Below are 19,159 nucleotides of genomic sequence, written 5' to 3' on the forward strand. Positions count from 1 at the left end.
ATGTGGTTATATGAGATCTAAAACTTTAACTGGAACAGATTTATTATTCACAATATATTTTAAAATGTGCATTATGAAATAAAAAAAAAACAGTATAAGGCATTAGGAGAATTTATTAATAATAATAATAATAATAATAATAATAATGATAATAATAATGATAATAATAATAATAACTTTAGAAAAGAGTGGATTTTGAAATAAAAAATGGCATTCATTTAATTATAAAATGGCTACATACGCATTTGTAGTAGTAGTAGTAGTAATAATAATAATAATAATAATAATAATAATAATAATATTTTATTTTATTTTATTTATTTTATTTATTTTAGTAAATAAAAACTGTTGGATTTGGATCTTAATTTAATAAGCAATTGTTTTTTTGTTTTTTTTTTTAATATAATTATGCAATTAGAAATAAAAAGAATTCCAAAACACACATTTCTATAAGATGCACAATATATTACTTTTATAGAATATACAAGAATTTATAATCTGCTAAATATGAAAAAATTAAAAGTACATTAGTAAAAGAATTTCCAAAGCAAAAAAAGGGGGGAAGAAAATCTAAGCAAAGCAAAGCAGTGGAACGTATTGATGAATAAACAAGTTGGCTGGCTTCACATTTTTAAGTATGACACTGAATGCGCAGTTGCAGTGCCGTCCTCTGGTTAGTTAAACTGCTAGAATGTTCCAGAAATGTCTTTAATATCTTCATATCAATACAGTACCCTGATTTTTGGTGCATTTTTTTTACTAAGAACTCTTACAGGTCTAAAAATCGTACAGGTTCTCTAAACCTGAAAAGAATGTTTATTTATTTAGCTATTATAGCGATCAGAAAACTTCATTACATTAGTGTTTATGTGATACTATCACAGGCGTATAAGGGACAGGGTTGGATTTTTTTGTCTAAGAATCCATAGCATATTAAAATGTCCTGAATGTTGCTCGAAAACTGTAGCTATAATTAGCTAAAATATCAGTAAATCGAGCTCACATACAGACATCATTACAACCAGAATATTACATAAGATAAAAGTAAATGTTGGAAAATATATAAAGTACTGACTGTCAGGTTGCTTTACTGTCTGGTCTAAATGAACTGTAATAATGAAAGATTTTGTGAAGCCTGATTAAAGTAATTTTTTTCCCATTTGTTTAGGTCCATTTCATATAACTACTTAAATATATAATATCTTCATGCTACATTTGTCTGAATAACAAACAGACAAGGATCTCTCGGGGTAAATCCACGTTTCAGATATGAATCTGGTTTAATAGGAAAGGAAAATAAACATGTCGTATCCATCCTGATATTCTATGCAATCATTTCACATCATGATTAGCGTTCGTTATCATAAATAAAAGTTTTTAACTCCTATCTAAAAAATAAATTCAGGCATGATTTGACTTGCAAACAGATTACAAAACTAGTCAGGTCATAAGGCACTAACTGATTAAAGGTTTACATCTTTTACTAACACCTGATTACTAACAAGTGGTCTTTTATATGTGCAAAACAGTATATTTAGGGGGGGGGGTGATCACACGCAGAAAATGTAGCCGGTGTGAATCCCGCCTGTGTGTAAAAAACATGAAAGTCTTTAGAGCTGTGCAATCAGAGGTAGGGTGCAATACAGATATGCATAGAAATGTATAAAGTCCTCATAGAGTCCACACAGGGGCCATCATTGTGAAACACACAGTGCATGTGTGCTTAAGATGATAAAGGACATGCTTCAGGCCCTGCAGCACTTCGAGTTAGTGAGCTTGCTGTTGGGGCTTCCAGACAGGATTGGTCCCAGGGTTGTGCCCTTGCGCTCATGTGCATGTTTAATAACCTCTCTGTGGGAAAAAAGAGAAAACATTTAGTATGTCACAGCTGCTGATGGCATGGAAAAACCCTATGAAGTTTTTTCTTCTCTCACCAAGTGTCACCTAACACACTTGAAAGAAAGTAATATCTACCCTCTTCCACATACATGATTATGATAGGCTAGAGTTGCTGCGATTGAAAGGACTCGAACCTGAACGCTTTGCTGTTGTAATGCTCAGGAGTTGTGAAATTTGGAAATTTTCTATTATATATTTCTATTCTATAACATACATCAACCACAGATAAAAATGTGATTCTGGCACCAGTATATAATTTTGATTTAATATATTTAATTAATACACTGGAACCTCGGCATACGAATTTAATTCGTGCTGGAGGCGAGTTATTAAGGTGAAAATTTGTATTGCGAAACGAATTTTCCCATAAGATGTAATGTAAATGCAGATAATCCTAGAACGGGGATGTGCCACGCCTCTTCCATCTCGAGCCGAGGCTTTTAACCCCCGAAACAGATAATCGATAGGGGATATTGTGAGCTGGGCTCCCTTTTACAATCTCCCAAGAAATCAGGAAAAAGAAAAGAAATGGAGAAAAATAGCCACCCAAAAATACGAATACTGTATGGCTGCTTACAAAGAACTGACCCAAGCCAAGCATTCCATGTCACAGGAAGTCGTGCCACCAAGCTTGGGCTAAAAATAGAACAGACCTGCCACACCACCAATCTGTCCACAAAAAAAACGCCCGAAAATCACCTAGCTTTTGAACTGATGCTGAAGGCAACGTTGCTATTATGGGTTGATTCTTTCGAAACAGCTTTCGCTGACTGGAAAAAAAAAATCGTAAGTTTTTCGGTTGGCTTCGTTTGGCTTTCCACTGACGCAAACAGGTTTTGAACAGCTCCAGGATGTACACGCAACTTAACCGGTGTTCATTCGCATGCCAAAAATACTTCGTATGCCGATGCAAATTTCTTGCAAAATTTCAATTCTTAAGGTTAAATTCGTAAGGGAGGGCATTTATATGCTGTGCTTTCACTGTATAGTATATAATTCTGTAATAGTAATGTGATAGAAATGATAGTAATGATAGAAAAACACAATCTTCAAAAATCAAGCTCAGCAACATCATATGGGTTTTCCCTGACCGCCACACCCATGCCATTAAAGTTATTTGATTTGAACAGGGAATAAAGTGTCTAGTAGAAGACAATTTATTCGAACCCTGATGACAATGTCAGAATAAAAAATGCGGTGAAGACTTCACAATAAGTCACCATGAATTCCTGATGCTCACAGAACAGATCTGCTGCCCTCATGTGCCGAATTACTGAAAGCACTTTAATTTAATGTGTCTAGTTTAGTCTGTGAACACAAAGAGGCCATATTTAGTTTGTCTTGAAATTAAAATATGTGTTATATGCTAAATTAGGTTTCAATTTAGTGGCTGGTGTCTGAGTACGTTCCTCACCGCATACACTAGGAGTGACTTACCGAGCTAAATGGAGCACTGCCTCGATGATGTTTGAGCCATCCTTTGCACTCGTCTCACAGAAGAGGGAGCTGTAAGCCTGGCCAGAACCAGGCACACAAAGAGTTCACATAGTTATGTACCTCAAACTCCGGCATTGTGTTACAAATTTCACCCTGGTAAACGTTTTTAACGTGACAAACACACGTTATGCATGTGCACACAGGTTCATATCATAGCGAATCCTCTCACCCTGGCTAGTTTCTCTCCGTAGCTGGTTGAGATGCATGTGACGCCATCCTGAAGAGCCTGCTGCCGTAGATCTGTCTTATTCCCGACCAGCATAATGGGGATTTTATCCTGGGATACATCCTAGAGGAGTGAGGAGCTTAAATCAATGAATAATGTATATGATAAACATGCAACTTAGATCACTGTTGCTTCCCTGATGTTTTTCTTTTTAAAATCTCTATATGGTAGTGTATAGATGATTTCAGTAATTTTGTTTCCTTAAATAACAATAAAATAATAATGCCTATTTAATTCTTTGTGGTACAGCAAAAATTTTGTAAACTCACAAGTGGCTCACTGTCATGCACATACACCGATCAGGCATAACATTATGACCACCTACCTAATATTGTGTTGCTTTTGCTGCACAAACAGCCCTGACCCATCAAGGTATGGACTCTACTAGATCCCTGAAGGTGTGCTGTGGTATCTGGCACCAAGATGTTAGCAGCAGATTCTTTGTGAGATCCATAGGCCCCACCACGCAACTTGAAGGACTTAAAGGACACTTTTGATAGATACTGACCACTGCAGACCGGGAACACCCCACAAGAGCTGCAGTTTTGGAGATGTTCTGATCCAGTCATCTAGCCATCACAATTTGGCCCTTCGTCAAACTCGCTCAAATCCTTACTCTTGTCCATTTTTCCTGCTTCTAACACATCAACTTTGAGGACAAAATGTTCACTTGCTGCCTAATATATCCCACCCACTAACAGGTACCATGATGAGGAGATCATCAGTGATATTCACTTCACCTCTTACTGCTCATAATGTTATGCCTGATCGATGTATTATGTAAACAGCACAGACACACAAAAGCAAAAAAATTACATTCTTCTGTCTTGAACCTGTGCTACAAATTGTGATGTTGGGAAATGTACATGAGTGCAATGTTGCCAAAGCATGCATAGAATTATTATAAGTATAATTATTATATTATATTATTATAATTATTATAATTATTATTAGTATAGAATTTTTATTAATAGAAAAATATTTGAGAAGATTAATGACTGGACTAATCAGAAATACCTCTATGGTGTCCACCCATTCTCGCACATTTAGAAAACTCTTCTCGCAGGTTACGTCATAGAGCAGGAGAACACCGTCGGCCCGTCTGAAGTAGGATTTTGCAATGCTTTTGAACCTGTTAAGATGGAACCATACTAATTCACGTTTCTGCAGCCAACCCTGTAAAAACAGCCTGTGTCTTGGTTTATACTAAATTTTTACGTCAAATGATTTAAAATAGTCTGTTTCGGATGTGTTGTAGCTTGAAGGTGTGTTTGAGCTAATAACAGCGGAATACTGTGTTTATGGTTTTAGTGTTAGAGATCCTGATTATTTTCATGACCATGTCCCACCTTTCCTGGCCCGCTGTATCCCAAAGCTGCAGCACCGTCGGCACTCCATCTACCACAAGAGTCTTCATCTGGAAATCAACTCCTTAATGAAAACACATGCAGATTTGGAGAAATTTGGTATTTTAGATCGTCTCAGGTCATCCAAACAGTTAAGCATATGCGTATACACCGATCAGGCATAACATTATGACCAGCGACAGGTGAAGAGAATAACAATGATTATCTCCTCATCATGGCACCTGTTAGTGGGTGGGATATATTTGGCAGAAAGTGAACATTTTTTCCCTCAAAGTTGATGTGTTAGAAGCAGGAAAAATGGACAAGCGTAAGGATTTGAGTGAGTTTGAATTGTGATGGCTAGACCACTGGATCAGAGCATCTCTGTTTCTGGTCTGCAGTGGTCAGTATCTATCAAAAGTGGCCCAAGGAAGGAACAATGGTGAACCGACGACAGGGTCATGGGCGGCCAAGGCTCACTGATGGACGTGGGGAGCGAAGGCTGGCCCGTGTGATCCGATCCAACAGACGAGCTACTGTTGCTCATAATATTGGTTCTGATAGAAAGGTGTCAGAATACACAGTGCATGATGGGTCATTGCTGTTTTGGCAGCAAAAAGGGGACAAACAGAACAATAGGTAGGTGGTCATAATGTTATGCATGATCGGTGTATTTATGAATCCTATGCTCTGAGTCGCTCAGGATGTCGTGTTCAGTGCTCAGTTGTGAACTTACCCAGCGTGGTGCTGGTGATGCCTTTAAACTCGTTTTTACACAAGCGTAGGAGGAAGCTGGACTTGCCCACTGCAGCATCACCTGCTAATACGATCTTGTATGTTTTTTCAGATCCCTGAGCCATAATCACTGTCTCATCCATCAGTTTCTGTAGGAAAACAAACAGAAGACCTTATAGACAAACTGCTTTTTTTGTATGATCTGTGTACTTCCATGGACAGCAAAGATAATGTGAAATAAAACAAGCGTTCACTGAGGTGGTGTGGTGTAAGGAATAAAACACAATGGGGGGTGAGATGAGGCAGGTAGCATCCAGGAAACAGGTTAGTTCCTGCTATCATTATAACACGTTATATCCCCTGCAGCTTGCCATGTTGACTTACCAAGAAATATTAAATACTTTTTTATGCTTGTTTTTATATTTTTAACATATTACAATGATAAACATAATAAAAATCTATGAATTTGCCTTGGAACTACTTCCAGAGCTGCTGTCATAGAAACTATTTCTGCCCGATTAGCATCGAGAACAGAGGTATAAATCATTATTCTATTTTTTATTTTATTTTCTTAGCCTCATAATTCCACTGCTGTGATTTCCCTCACACTGAATGGTCAAAACAGTTAATTAAATGTGTAATCTTGAATGTTGTGATTTTATTGTTTAGGGTTTAAATAGTCTGTGGAAGCTCACACGTACCCCGTCGAAGATGGCTTTAAGACATTTCTTCCCTGACACGGTGAAGTCTTGTGTGTCGACGGGATTGAAAGTCATGTTCAGGACAGACTCGCTGTCTGATTCACACGCTGTCTTGTCTCGTACATCCGGCACCTACAAACAGATAAACAGGCATTATGATCATCAACAGCAACAGCAGTTTTTTCTATAACAAGCAAGTGTTTTGATGGTGTAAAAAGTTTCCTTATATTTACAAATAAGAGAAGCTTGTGCATGTCTAAATGATTAATCCATCCATCCATTTTCTGTACCCGCTTTATTCCTAATTAGGTTCATGGGGATCTGCTGGAGCCTATCCCAGCACACATTGGGCGAAAGGCAGGGGTACACCCTGGACAGGTCACCAGTCCATCACAGGGCCACACATATAGACAGACAACTGCACACACTCACTCCTATGGGCAATTTAGAATTACCAATCAACCTAATGTACATGTTTTTGGACTGTGGGAGGAAACCGGAGTAAACCCACGCAGGCATGCAAACTCCACACAGAAAGGCCCGGTTTGAACCCAGGATTTTAACCCAGGACCTTCTTGCTGTGAGGTAACAGTGCTAACCACTAAGCCACCGCCCTTAATTCAATTTAATTTAATTGTATTTGTATAACATTCTTTCTTGGGCTGCGTGACATGATATGGAGCGACAATTATCACTGATTATATTCCTAGTTCCTGTTATAGAAGCTATAAACAGCCTTTCCCTCAGCATCCTCCTCCCCTCCAGTTTCTGAATGCTGAAATCTCCAGATCATACCAGCTACATGACTCACACAGTGTAACTAGACTATATGTAGAGAAAGAAAGTGATTAGGTTTGAGATTAGATTTTTGTCTGTTAGCATACCTGTGTGTCATATTGTATCAGAAATCCCAGAAGCAAATCTGTTTATGTTTAAACGTGTGCTTTTTCCTCACCTCCGTGTCTGACGTGTCTCCTGAGTAGCCGAAGGCAGCCATGCGAGGGACGCTTCGACCCATGCTCTCCTGCTCCGAGTCATAGCCGTTGTTGGAGCGCAGAGTGGACATGCCGCTGTCCACGCAGCTCTCGTCCAGGCTGTCCACCTCACAGCTGCTGTGTCTGCGCATGGGATCACACAGAGCCAGAGCTAAAGACTCTCTGCTGGGAGTTTGCAGGCACTCAGCTATCCGCAGCTGATCGTATTCGTCGTCCCTGTAGACCTTACAGCACCTGCAGAGCCACGGAAATACAAGCTTACTTGTTTAAAAACATTTAGCTTAGAATTCTGTAATATTAGTAGCTACAACATAACATACACTGATCAGGTATACACTCAGAGGTAAATCTGTCACTTTAAGTCTTGAGGAGGGAGAGATATTTTCAAATTCTGGTTTCTCTGTAACATCTATCTGCATTTTCTGTCTCAACAGATAACGAAAGGGTTTTATAACGTGGGTGATAACAAGAATTTACTACAACTATTCTCATGGATAACAATAAATATAGTACGACAGGCTGTTCTTGAGGCATGTCTTTATTAGAAATCAATCAACTCTGCGGTGGTAATAGTAACAGCAAATGTGCCACAATATTTATTATAATATTTCGATTTAATATGGATGTTTAATGTAACATAAGGTTTTTACACATTACACATTATTTTATATATATTTACATACAATATTTTATATCGCATGCCACAGGTATAAACTGATACACCAGACATACCTTTCAAAATATGGGGTGCACATGGCCTTTGTCCTATTGATGGTACTTGAAGGAGACAGTCCACTACCTCTCTGTAAACATCATGTTAACATTTTAGTCTGTTTTTTTTTGACACACACACAAATATACACTGATCGGGCATAACATTATGATCACTGACAGGTGAAGTGAATAACACTGATGATCTCCTCATCATGGCCCCTGTTAGTGGGTGGGATATATTAGGCAGCAAGTGAACAATTTGTCCTCAAAGTTGATGTGTTAGAAGCAGGAAAAATGGACAAGCGTAAGGATTTGAGCGAGTTTGACAAGGGCCAAATTGTGATGGCTAGACCACTGGATCAGAGCATCTCCAAAACTGCAGCTCTTGTGGAGTGTTCCCGGTCTGCAGTGGTCAGTATCTATCAAAAAGTATCCTTAAAGTCCTTTATGTGCTTTAAGTCCATCCTGTAAGTATCCTTTAAATTGTGTGGTCACACCTCGCAACTTACAGTACTTAAAGGATCTGCTGCTAACATCCTGGTGCCAGATACCACAGCACAGTGGATCAAGTGGAGTCCATGCCTTGACGGGTTAGGGCTGTTTTTCGCAGCAAAAACGGGACCAAAACAAAATTAGGCCAGTGGTCATAATGTTATGGTCGGTGTATACACCAAACTCTGTCACACTAATCCCACCCCCCCCTCAGTGAGATTACAGCAGATCATTGTTTGAGTGTAACCTAAATCCATCTTCAAACTGACTTTAGTGTCTGCTAATGCACAACTTTGTGTACAGAGATCAAACGGTCACATTCATGCATTTACCTGATTCTTGTTCTTGCTCTGGCTGTTCTCCAGAGTCATACGCAGACCATCGTTGGTGTCGTGAAGCTTCCTGTTTGCTAACCTAAAAGCCAGAACAGAAAAGAAACAAAACACGGTGTGCTTTAGGTTCTATGCTAGAACATAAACTACAAAATCTCTTATGAATCGTTCTCATACTCACTGAAGAAGCTCAACCTGCCTCTCTAGGTTGTCTCTTTCCTCATTAAAAGACCTCATCAGGGCTTCATCGCTGCACAAACATATATTAAAGTCATCGTCCTTAGAAGATTAATAATGATATTCACTGTCTTCTCCAAAACCCACCCAATAATCACTATTTAAACATAATTACAGCTGATATTTCGATCATAAATTGTAACTAGATGTTTTTACAGCTTTAATATCTAATCCCTATCCATCGCATCAGTAGTCTATGTTTAATAACCAAGCACAAGAATTTTAACACACTTCCTTGTGAACGGAAAACCGGTTTTCTGGGAAATTTAATAAAGCTTTAAGTGGGAAAGGTATTCGTAAGGTAAGCTCTAAACGTGCCGTTTTAGAGATAAGACGTCTTTTTCTTTCTCACAGGAAAGAATTTGGTCAGTATTAGACGTTTCCATCTGACTGCACATGAATAGAGCAAAACCGTCAGGAAAGAGGAAGTATCCAGAGTGACCTTTTAGTCCGCCTGTGTTCGAAACTTGGATTAAACCACATAAGAAAGCTTGTCTCTCATGTCTGAAATGTATATCTAAATCCGGTTACTCCTAAAAATGAAAAAGAAATATTTAATGTTTAATATTCCAAATGTTACATGACATGATGTTAATAATTTCCACATTTTAATGATAGAATTTGTTTTTAGGGTGGTATTGTACCGTTCTATATCCAGGGACTATGGTTGAAAAATAATATCTCTGACGCATTTACAGTAATGTTTATTAATGAGCACGGTCCCTGTTAAACAAACAATGTAGGAGCTGGTATCTGATAACAAACTGAAATGATTCTGATTATTTTCAGCGGCACGTAACTCTCCAACGACCTGTAACATTCCCTCTGTGAGGAAATCCTATTCGGCTTGAAGCGTTGCGGACACGTTTAGGCAGACAGACTGCTATCACTACCATGTTTGTTATACTGGCTTCCTACCAATGTGATCTTTGCTAGCCTAGACAAGAATAAAAGTAAATAAAGGCATTTCCACATTGTACATGTTTTGTCTAAATATGCTGTATTAATAGTTTGATTGTATTAATAGTATGTTACAGTGCATGTGGGTGTGGGTGTGTGTGTGTGCGTGTGGGTATGGGAGGTGTAGCTGGGACAATTTGAGCCAAAACTTGACTTTTTATATATTTTGACTGTTTGCCAGAATTCAACCACAGTATTGCGAAACAAATTTTCCCATAAGCAATAAAGTAGATGCAGATAATCCGTTCTAGCCATCCAAAAAATATTACCAATACCAAGTGTATGTAAACTATATGGCTGCTTACAAAGAACTGACCCAAGCCAAGCATTCAATGTCAAGGGTCCTCACAGGAAGTCATGCCACCAAGCTTGGGCTAAAAATAGAACACACCACCCATGCCACCAATCTGTCAACAAAAAAACGCCCGAAAAATCACCTAGCTTTTGAAAGCATGCTGTGTTGACTCTTTCGAAACAGCTTTCGCTTGGCTTTCCACTGACGCAAACAAGTTCTGAACGGCTCTCTGACGTATGCACAACTTCGTTCCTATGCAAAATTTCAATTATTAAGCCGAAAATTCGTAAGAGAGGGCATTCGTCTGCCGAGGTTCCACTGTATTATGCTTCCTCTAAAGACATCAGTAGTCACCATGATGCCATCATGTGACCGTCAGAAGAGAGACAAAGAAAATGGTGGAGGCACCCTTGACTTTTAAGCAAGGCAAGAGGTATTGTCTGTGGAAGGTCAAGGACAATGTTGTGTGTTTGGAACAGAACCACTAACAATCGCACGGGTTCTGTGTCTGGACGCTAATAGTGACCACCTAATGTGTTTGCATAATTCAAACATGACTTACAGCTACCCATTGATGTTTATATAAATTTAGTAATAAACTTTTTATGCATATATTTTTCATGTTGCACCCCTCTGTACACAGTATAACCTCATATTATAAACTTTTATAGGGTTCCCTGTATTTCCATTAAGTTTAGAGTAAATAATAGAGCTTACAGAGCTTAAAATTCTTGTACATGGTAACTGCACATTCACTACAGGAGTAGTGTCCTTAAACAGTACCGCACAGAAACAGTGAACACCACAGATCCATTGAAGCATTCATTCGGATAGGATTTAGTTGCTGAGCAACAAGGTCACCAAATTCCTTAGGTGTGTGGCGTCACTCCAGGATATCCTGCTCTTATGATGCTAGCACAGCAAACAGCGATGGGAGTGGCCAGACACTGATAGTGCGCGAAAGGATCAGTGTCACTATATGACTATCAAGTCTCCCGTGTGTGTGTGTGTGTGTGACTCACGCACTTAAACTCGCCCATCCCTCAGAGTTTACCTAAGAACTAGTACCGATTCAGTAACACAACACCACCCTAACACTCTCCTCTAACCCCTGTTACGCATTTTTATTTTTACAATCCTTTCATCTCTTCAGCACTTTTTCACAATTCTATCTTCAGGTAGATCTACACTTTAATCTGCCCACATATCATGCAATTCATTTCATTTGCAATTATCCACTCAGCCAATCATGTGGCAGAAGCAAATATCAATAAACAATAATTAGAATAATAATTAGAAATGAAAAGATATCTTAAAAAAAAAAGAAGAGCTCTTACCGCTCGAGACTGATGCTCTGGTCAGTGAGATCACTCTTGAGGGAGTCCAGCTCACTCTGCAGAAACGCTATATTGGTGTGTGACTCCAGCAGTTCCTGCTTCAGCTTTTGGTTTTGCTGTGACCGAAAAAAAAACACTTTAGATAACTACACCAACGGATCACAGGCCAATACTGCAGAGTATAAAGGATAGAGTAAGGAATAAAACACTGTTATAGGAAAATAATCAGCAGCAGGATGGCATGGCATGGTCGTTTCCTTGAGACGGTGCAAAACACTGAGGGAAGATTGCTGTGACTATCTAGTTGTATTTAGTCGTCTAAAAAAAGGGGGGGGGGCAGGGGTAGCTCAAGTGATTAAGGCTCTGGGTTGTTGATTGGAAGATTGGGGTTCAAGCCCCAGCACTACTAAGCTGCCACTGTTGGGCAACTGAGCAAGGCCCTTAACCCTCCCTGCTCTAGGGGCGCTGTATCATAGCTGCCCCTGCGCTCTGACCCCAACTTCCTCAGCTGGGATATGCGGAGAAAAGTATTCCACTGTGCTGTAATGTATGTGTGGCGATAATAATAAAGGCTTCTTCTTCTTTTTTGTTTAGATCTGATAGTAATAATGGCACCAAAAGTCTCAGAGACACAGAAAGACCCTCTAAACATGAGATATATATATATAGAAATATATATCATTTCAATCCTGTCAAGTCACATTAATGTGAAGAAATTGGAAGGAAATCCACGCAATCACACTAAAAATGGCTTTTTCATCACTGCAGGCTCCAAATGCATTCAGCTCCTCATCAGAGCAGCTAAACAACAAGAACACGCTGTGAGAAACGTGGATTAAAACCCGAACCTGAATGAGCCGTAACACAAAGGAAAGTCTTCATGACTGGTATCACATTTACACTCAGCCCTAGAAACTATGCAAATTGTAGGGTGGGAAATGGAGTGGAGGGAGAAAAAAAGGGAGAATGTCAAACAAAGTGCTCGTATGTGTGTGTACAGGTTAAAGCATTTTCACCAGTGTTTATTAGGCAAGGTGTCCATTTTTATGCTTAACCTGTTACTTCCTTTAGTAAATACGACTCTGAAACATGTTGTGCAAGGACGATGCCATGTCCATGATGAAAGAAACACACAACTGGCTTTATGTATTTTAGAGGTAAAAGAAATAATCTCGTCATACCAGGGTCAGCTCATTATTCTTTCGCTTCAGTGCTAGGATTTCTTCTTTGAGGCTGGTGCTCTTGTTCTGGTCTTCAAACTGTGAAAGAGATCAAACTTCAGCTGGTTGCCAGCTAATGACATTCGATACGGCATGCCAGGAGCATGATAACAGTGAAACAAAGATGAAGACCTCAAGCACAAATGAAAGCTAGTTTGTTATATATTTTTATGAAAATGATCCGTCAAACATTTTGTATGTATCAAGCCCTACATAAAATAAATAAATAAATCAATCAATAGGCTGTCTACCATGTGGACGTTGTTACCATAGAAACAGTAATACATTAGAATAAGGACATGGTTAAGGCTCTGGGTTGTTGATCAGAAGATCAAGGTTCAAGCCCCAGCACCACCAAGCTGGAGGTCTTCTGGGGGATCTTCTGTAGGATCAAAAGATCTGGGGGATCTTCTGATCTGTTGATCAGAAGATCAGGGGTTCAAGCTGCCACCATTGGGCAAGGCCCTCAACCCCTCCCTGCTCCAGGGGTGTTTCATCATGGTGCTCTGACCTCAACCCCATCAAGCATGGGATATGTGAAGAAAGAATTTCACTGTGCAGTAATGTATATGTGACTAATAAAGGCTACTTAACTTAAGTTAAAATGAACTTCTGACCAATCAGATTCCAGCATTCAGCAGCGCCGGAGTATAAACTGAATATATTGAAGGTCATGAAGAAACTCTCACCATCTGCAGGGTGAGGACCGTCTGCCGTAACTCGCTCAGCTGAGCTTCGTACTGCTCTTTCACAATGCTCAGTGCTGCCTCTGCCTTCTTCGACTCCTGAAGGAAACAGAACAACAGAGAGTTCGACATGCATTCACCTTTTCAACACATCCTATCCCTCTATTATTATTCATAATCACATTTTTCCCCCAAAAGAGAATAGTACACTAAACTGAACTTAATTGTTTGACTGTAATAGAGTGGGGTTTATTCAGTACAAATGTTTGCCTCGATCTGTTCCTGTGAAAAAAATGTGCGAAGGACACTGGAAAAATACACACACACACACACACAAAAAAAAACCCTTTTTATATATTTCCATAAATTTATCTTGAACTGCTGGAACACGGCTCTAGATATAAATATCACATTATCAGCTGTTTGTTTGAACTTTTTCCCATGACGTACTGTACCCAAAGTTACTGGGTCACTATAAAGTGTTTAATACATTTTAAAAGATTAAAAGTCGCAATTCATTTTAACAACCTAACAATCATTCTTTTGTTTAATAACACACTGGAATGATAACTGGTACATACTGTCTCAACCGACTGACAAGCCGTAGGAGACGGAGCAGGTACTGTAGAATCGTAAGTAAGTTATAAATAAAAAAAAACAAAAAAACTGTGGGCCAGCTGATAAGTGATGGACCAGGAACAGAAGGTAAAGATTAGAAACAGGGTTAAGGACGCAAGCAGACGCGACACAACCCAAGCTTCTCAGCCCTGAAACCTGCTACGCCCGTGGATAAATAAAGACCTGGAGCTCTTCCAGAAGACTCACATGATAGAAGTATTTACCTAACCAGAGCAGCACAAATTCACCTGTGTTCATTTCGCTGTTATGTTATACAACATGCCAAATACAGGATCCATGGAAACAACACAAATAGTATCACATTATAAAGTTGCAATGTAAACACACAGGCTGGAGCAGGATCATTATATAAATAAAATGTTTAGCTATTCCCAATGCTATACTAATATGTCTTGCTTTAGATAATATATAGTGAAAGGGAAACATTTTGGATTTGTATGACGTATTTTCACCCTCAGTGTTTAATGATTGCGCGATTTGGTGTAACAGGAAGCTAGAACGTTCTCTAATTTCTTATTATTTCATATTATCATATTATTTGAACCTAAATACACTAAAAGGCCAGTAGTGATCGTGACACTGTACCGACCTCCATGCGTGTGTTTTTCGCTGTTGTGTGAATGCGCTGGTCCATTTCCTCCTCCATCGCACTCATCTGAATGGCAACCTGGTCCTGAGCCCTGCAAAAAGAAGTTGCCATCGAAATGACTGCTGAAATGTCACCCGATTATCTTACGGTGGTGATATATTTTTTTATGCGTAAGGACCTTTTGGCAGCCAGCGCCAGGCGCTCCATCTCTTTACTCTGGAGTTTGATCTCTCTGGTGAAGTTTAGAAGGACTTTCTCATACTGGGGAATCATCCTGGTGTCGGTCAGACTGATGTTTTCGTACAGAGTCGAAACCTGATCAATTCTGCCCATGGAAGAGAAAGATTAATATGCATAAACATTATGCCATCATTAAGGCTGTGGAGTCCATTGAAGATATTTATTAAGAGCATTAAGTTTTTCTCTTCCCATAAATCCTGAATATCATCCATCCAGCTATTTTCTGAATTGCTTCACAGGATGGTAGAAGCCTGGAGTCTATCCCAGAGGAATCAGGGTACAGGCCTGGGTGAGGTGCCAACACAGGGCACAATGACACACACACTATGGAGAACTTAGAGTTGCCAATCAGCTTGTCTGTGGACTGGGGGAAGAAACCGGAGTACCAGGAAGAAACCCCTGAAGCACAGGAAGTGGAAGTCAACCCCTGGTGACCAAAGATAAGCTCTTTGGTCATTTTGGATTTAATCAAGTCTAATCACAAATACACTGAATGTGTTGTAGAATGTACTGTACACTACGTCACAAACTAACCTTGAGGGCTCACTTTATCGAGAAAACAAAAACAAAAAAATCATTCCTTCCTGTCCTAAATATATGCTGTGATTTTCCTAAAAACAAATTAAACTGGAAAAGAATTCCCAACAGATCAACACAGCACTGGGTCTAATCTCTTATGGAGTCACTGGAAACATTAGTACACCTGTGTACACATGTGTGACCTGCCTGAACTCTTACAACTTTTTAAAGCGAATCATAAATGTGGTGGATAAAAAGAGCTGTCATGTAGTAAATATCTTGAAGAATTAAACGATGAATTAGGAATTATTTTGATTGTGGGAAAAGAGTAAAAAATATTATTTAAAAAAACATAATGGAATATTGCAGAGTTAATTGTTGATAGAATTTTAGGGACCATCACCAATCACCTGGACCTGAAAAAAGGTATGGTTTAGTAACATTGCATCAACTTATCTTACCGTTATACTTTTTAATACTACCTTAATACTTTTAATAAAGACACAGTATTTATATTCACCAAATTCGCATCTCATCAGGGTTTTGGTTTAGCCAAAAGTAATAAGACTGTGATTAGTGTTAAACTAATACTGAGCTATGGTGATTGCTGTAACACGGATTTCACTCAGCTCCAGGCTTTTGGCATTTTTAGAATCCGTGGCTGATTACCTCCAATCTGACTACATTATAAAACATACAGAATAAACATTTTAGATCAAATCAAGCACACTAACCTGAGAGAGATAAGGCTGAAAAACACCTTGGGCTGCACCATTATAATAAAGTGATCAACAATGGGGTGGTGTTATGTGGCTGGACAGAGATGCAAACATATTGTTTCCGCATTCCAGTGTTTTACTTCTCTTATACCACAGCAATTTACCAACAATTATCATTTTTTTAATGACGCCGTATTTTTAACTGCTTGTCTTTTGCTCACAACAACACCTGCGCAAATAAAGATGAAGCCAGTGGTAGCAAAAGCACCAAAAATTCCTTCCGCATTAAGGAAAAGTAAAACCAAAAGTGTAAGCTTTAGCATATGTTCTTCTACAACATCCTACATCCCAGGAATAAAAAGTAAACATGTTTATCAAAGAGAGTCTAAAGCGTTTGGCTGGTTAAATTTTCCTGACTCATTCAGCAAACAGGTGTGATTCAACAAAATTTCTTATGACTTTATTACATAAGTTATCACACCCTTGCTATTGACTTGCCATTTATCATGTATTACTTTATAGGCATTCAGTGGAAATTAGAAAATCAACAGACAGAAATAAATAAATAAATAAATAAATAAATAAATAAATAAATAAATAAATAAATAAATAAATAAATAAATAAATGTTTATAATAATTTTTGATTTTTGATAATTTGCACTCCTCCGGGATAGTATGTGAGGAAATTATATGTAATTATTTTACTATTGTAATTATTTTGTATTTTTTAATTATTATTTTATATATATATATATATATATATATATATTTATATATATATATATATATATATATATATATATATATATATATATATATATATTTGAGTAAAATAATTATAGTTACCCAAAACAACTGGCTATGCATTTGCATTAAAGGTTTTTAATAAATCATTAGTGTAATGTCCATGCTGTTAAACAGACTATAGTGTATATGATATTGGTATGATGTAGTTAGTGTACATACCATGCATTTTACTGTATATTATACTGTGTTAACTGCTGACGCAGATATGTCATATGTTCAAATACCTCTCATAATGTTTAATAACACCTACAATGGCCAATTGACTCTTATAACGTTGATAACACCTACACTGTTTAATTAACTCTTATATTGTTGAATATAACCTCCTGTCTTCAAATAATTCTTATAATGTTGAATAACACCTACATTGTTTAATGAAATCTTACAAAGTTGAAATATAACCTCCAGTGTTCAAATAACTCTTATAATGTTGAATAACGCCTACACTGTAAATATAATTCTTATAATGTTAAATAACACCTACATTGTTTAATTAAGTCTTATAAAGTTGAATAGCACCTGCACTGTTTTCATCATTAAGGTGAATCTACAGTGTTGAAGTATTGTCTACTGTGTTGAATTAACTTCTACTGAGTTTTTCTATCCATTTCTTTTGTCATATATAAACTGTTAAAGTGAATTAAAGTGTGTAACACTAAAGGGTAGTTAGCTGAACACAATTCGTTTTTTTATAACTTGTAGAACAGGAATTTACATACAGTGTTAAATTACACCCTATAGAGGCAAATTTAACATTAGGGGGAAATTCAACTGTAAACTTAAGGGTAAACAAAACTGAGCATTAAGTGCTGAATGTGATTAAGTGTTACAGAAGTGTCCTCACCGAGGGATAAACTTGGTCAGTTCCCCGATCCGTCTCCTGAAGTCCTCCCAGGCCAGTGTGAAAGCCTCGGCACCGTCCACCGTCTGGCTCATCCCTGCTTCACTCGCCAGACTGGAGGCCGCCTGAAACCCGCGGATGAACTCGTCCATGTTTATCGCTCCGTCCTCGTTCGCGTCCAGTCTCGTGAATATGTCATCGATGTCCGCCGAGGGCACGTGCAGCTCCGAGCACATCTTCTCGAACTCCCCTTTCTCAATAAGACCCGAACTGTCGAGGTCGAACGCGCGGAAGAGCGCGCGGAGACTCGCTTCATCGCACGCGCCGGACTCCATCAACCGTACACACACTCTCTCTCTCCTCTCTGAGGCGAAATCCCATGTACCGGTTCAAAACTTTCGTAAAGACATGTTTACTTCCCGTAAACAAACGTAAATAAAAACTGTAAACACTACTTTACGGGTTCAAACTTACAGCACACCTGGACTAAAGTTTTCCTTAAGATTCCGGTGAACACACCTCGCGCGCTCGTGACACCTCTTGCGTTTGCTGAAAACAGCACGCGCACACAATCTTAACTGGTGCTAAAGTAAACAAGATAGGATGTCGACCAGCAGTTAGTCAAATGTGAAACAACTTTCTTGAGTGAACACCCAGTACTGAGTTAACACTAATAGTACTGAGTTTACAGTAAGTGTTTAAATAACCAAGTGTTGATGGAAAATCCCATAACTCATAGATTGTTGAATTATGGCAGTAACTAAATGTTCATGCTCACATGGAATAAATGTGTGCAGTTTGTGCTAAGTTAATCAATATGAATGCTAATCAATCACATCAGCACTTTAAGTGTAATATATCAGTATGGGTGGTAATTCTGAGTTTCCGCTTTAACACCCTAAAAGTTAGGCTAATACTAAAGGTGTCCATCAGTAGTTGCTACCTGTCTCAGGTTACTGTCTGTGTGGAGTTTCACATGTTTTCCCCTGCGCTCACATGGGTTTCCTCTAAGTTTCCTGGTTTCCTCGTGCTGACCGAACACATACACTGATTAGGCATAACATTATGACTACCTGGCTAATATTGCGTTGGGCCCCCTTTTTCGCTGCCAAAACAGCCCTGACCCATCGAG

General features: G+C 38.6%; 1 protein-coding gene across 1 annotated transcript; it reads right to left on the reverse strand.

Annotated features, from left to right (window-relative positions):
* Positions 1 to 433: 433 nt before the first annotated feature.
* On the reverse strand, positions 434 to 18,581 carry rasef (RAS and EF-hand domain containing). The gene is made up of 17 exons (XM_058388748.1): positions 18,031 to 18,581; positions 15,079 to 15,225; positions 14,901 to 14,991; positions 13,676 to 13,771; positions 12,948 to 13,025; positions 11,767 to 11,882; positions 9,119 to 9,187; positions 8,938 to 9,019; positions 8,132 to 8,202; positions 7,360 to 7,633; positions 6,405 to 6,536; positions 5,705 to 5,852; positions 4,972 to 5,053; positions 4,640 to 4,754; positions 3,566 to 3,685; positions 3,337 to 3,413; positions 434 to 1,851 (listed from the first exon to the last, which is right to left on the reverse strand). Exons 1-17 carry the CDS (start codon positions 18,360 to 18,362, stop codon positions 1,746 to 1,748), a joined length of 2,136 nt encoding a protein of 711 aa, XP_058244731.1. The 5' UTR covers positions 18,363 to 18,581; the 3' UTR covers positions 434 to 1,745.
* Between the last annotated feature and the right edge of the window lie 578 nt (positions 18,582 to 19,159).

Source organism: Hemibagrus wyckioides, linkage group LG05, assembly GCF_019097595.1.
Source record: "Hemibagrus wyckioides isolate EC202008001 linkage group LG05, SWU_Hwy_1.0, whole genome shotgun sequence".
Lineage (NCBI taxonomy): Eukaryota > Metazoa > Chordata > Actinopteri > Siluriformes > Bagridae > Hemibagrus > Hemibagrus wyckioides.

What these genes read in the sequence shown, in the direction of transcription:
- rasef (XM_058388748.1), bottom strand. Translation starts at nt 18,362, where the DNA reads ATGGAGTCCGGCGCGTGCGATGAAGCGAGTCTCCGCGCGCTCTTCCGC. An exon ending in CGAAAAACACACGCATGGAG is followed by an intron (nt 13,772 to 14,900) that starts GTCGGTACAGTG and finishes TGTTTCCTTCAG; the next exon opens with GAGTCGAAGAAGGCAGAGGC. An exon ending in AGGCAGGTTGAGCTTCTTCA is followed by an intron (nt 9,020 to 9,118) that starts GTGAGTATGAGA and finishes TCTGGCTTTTAG; the next exon opens with GTTAGCAAACAGGAAGCTTC.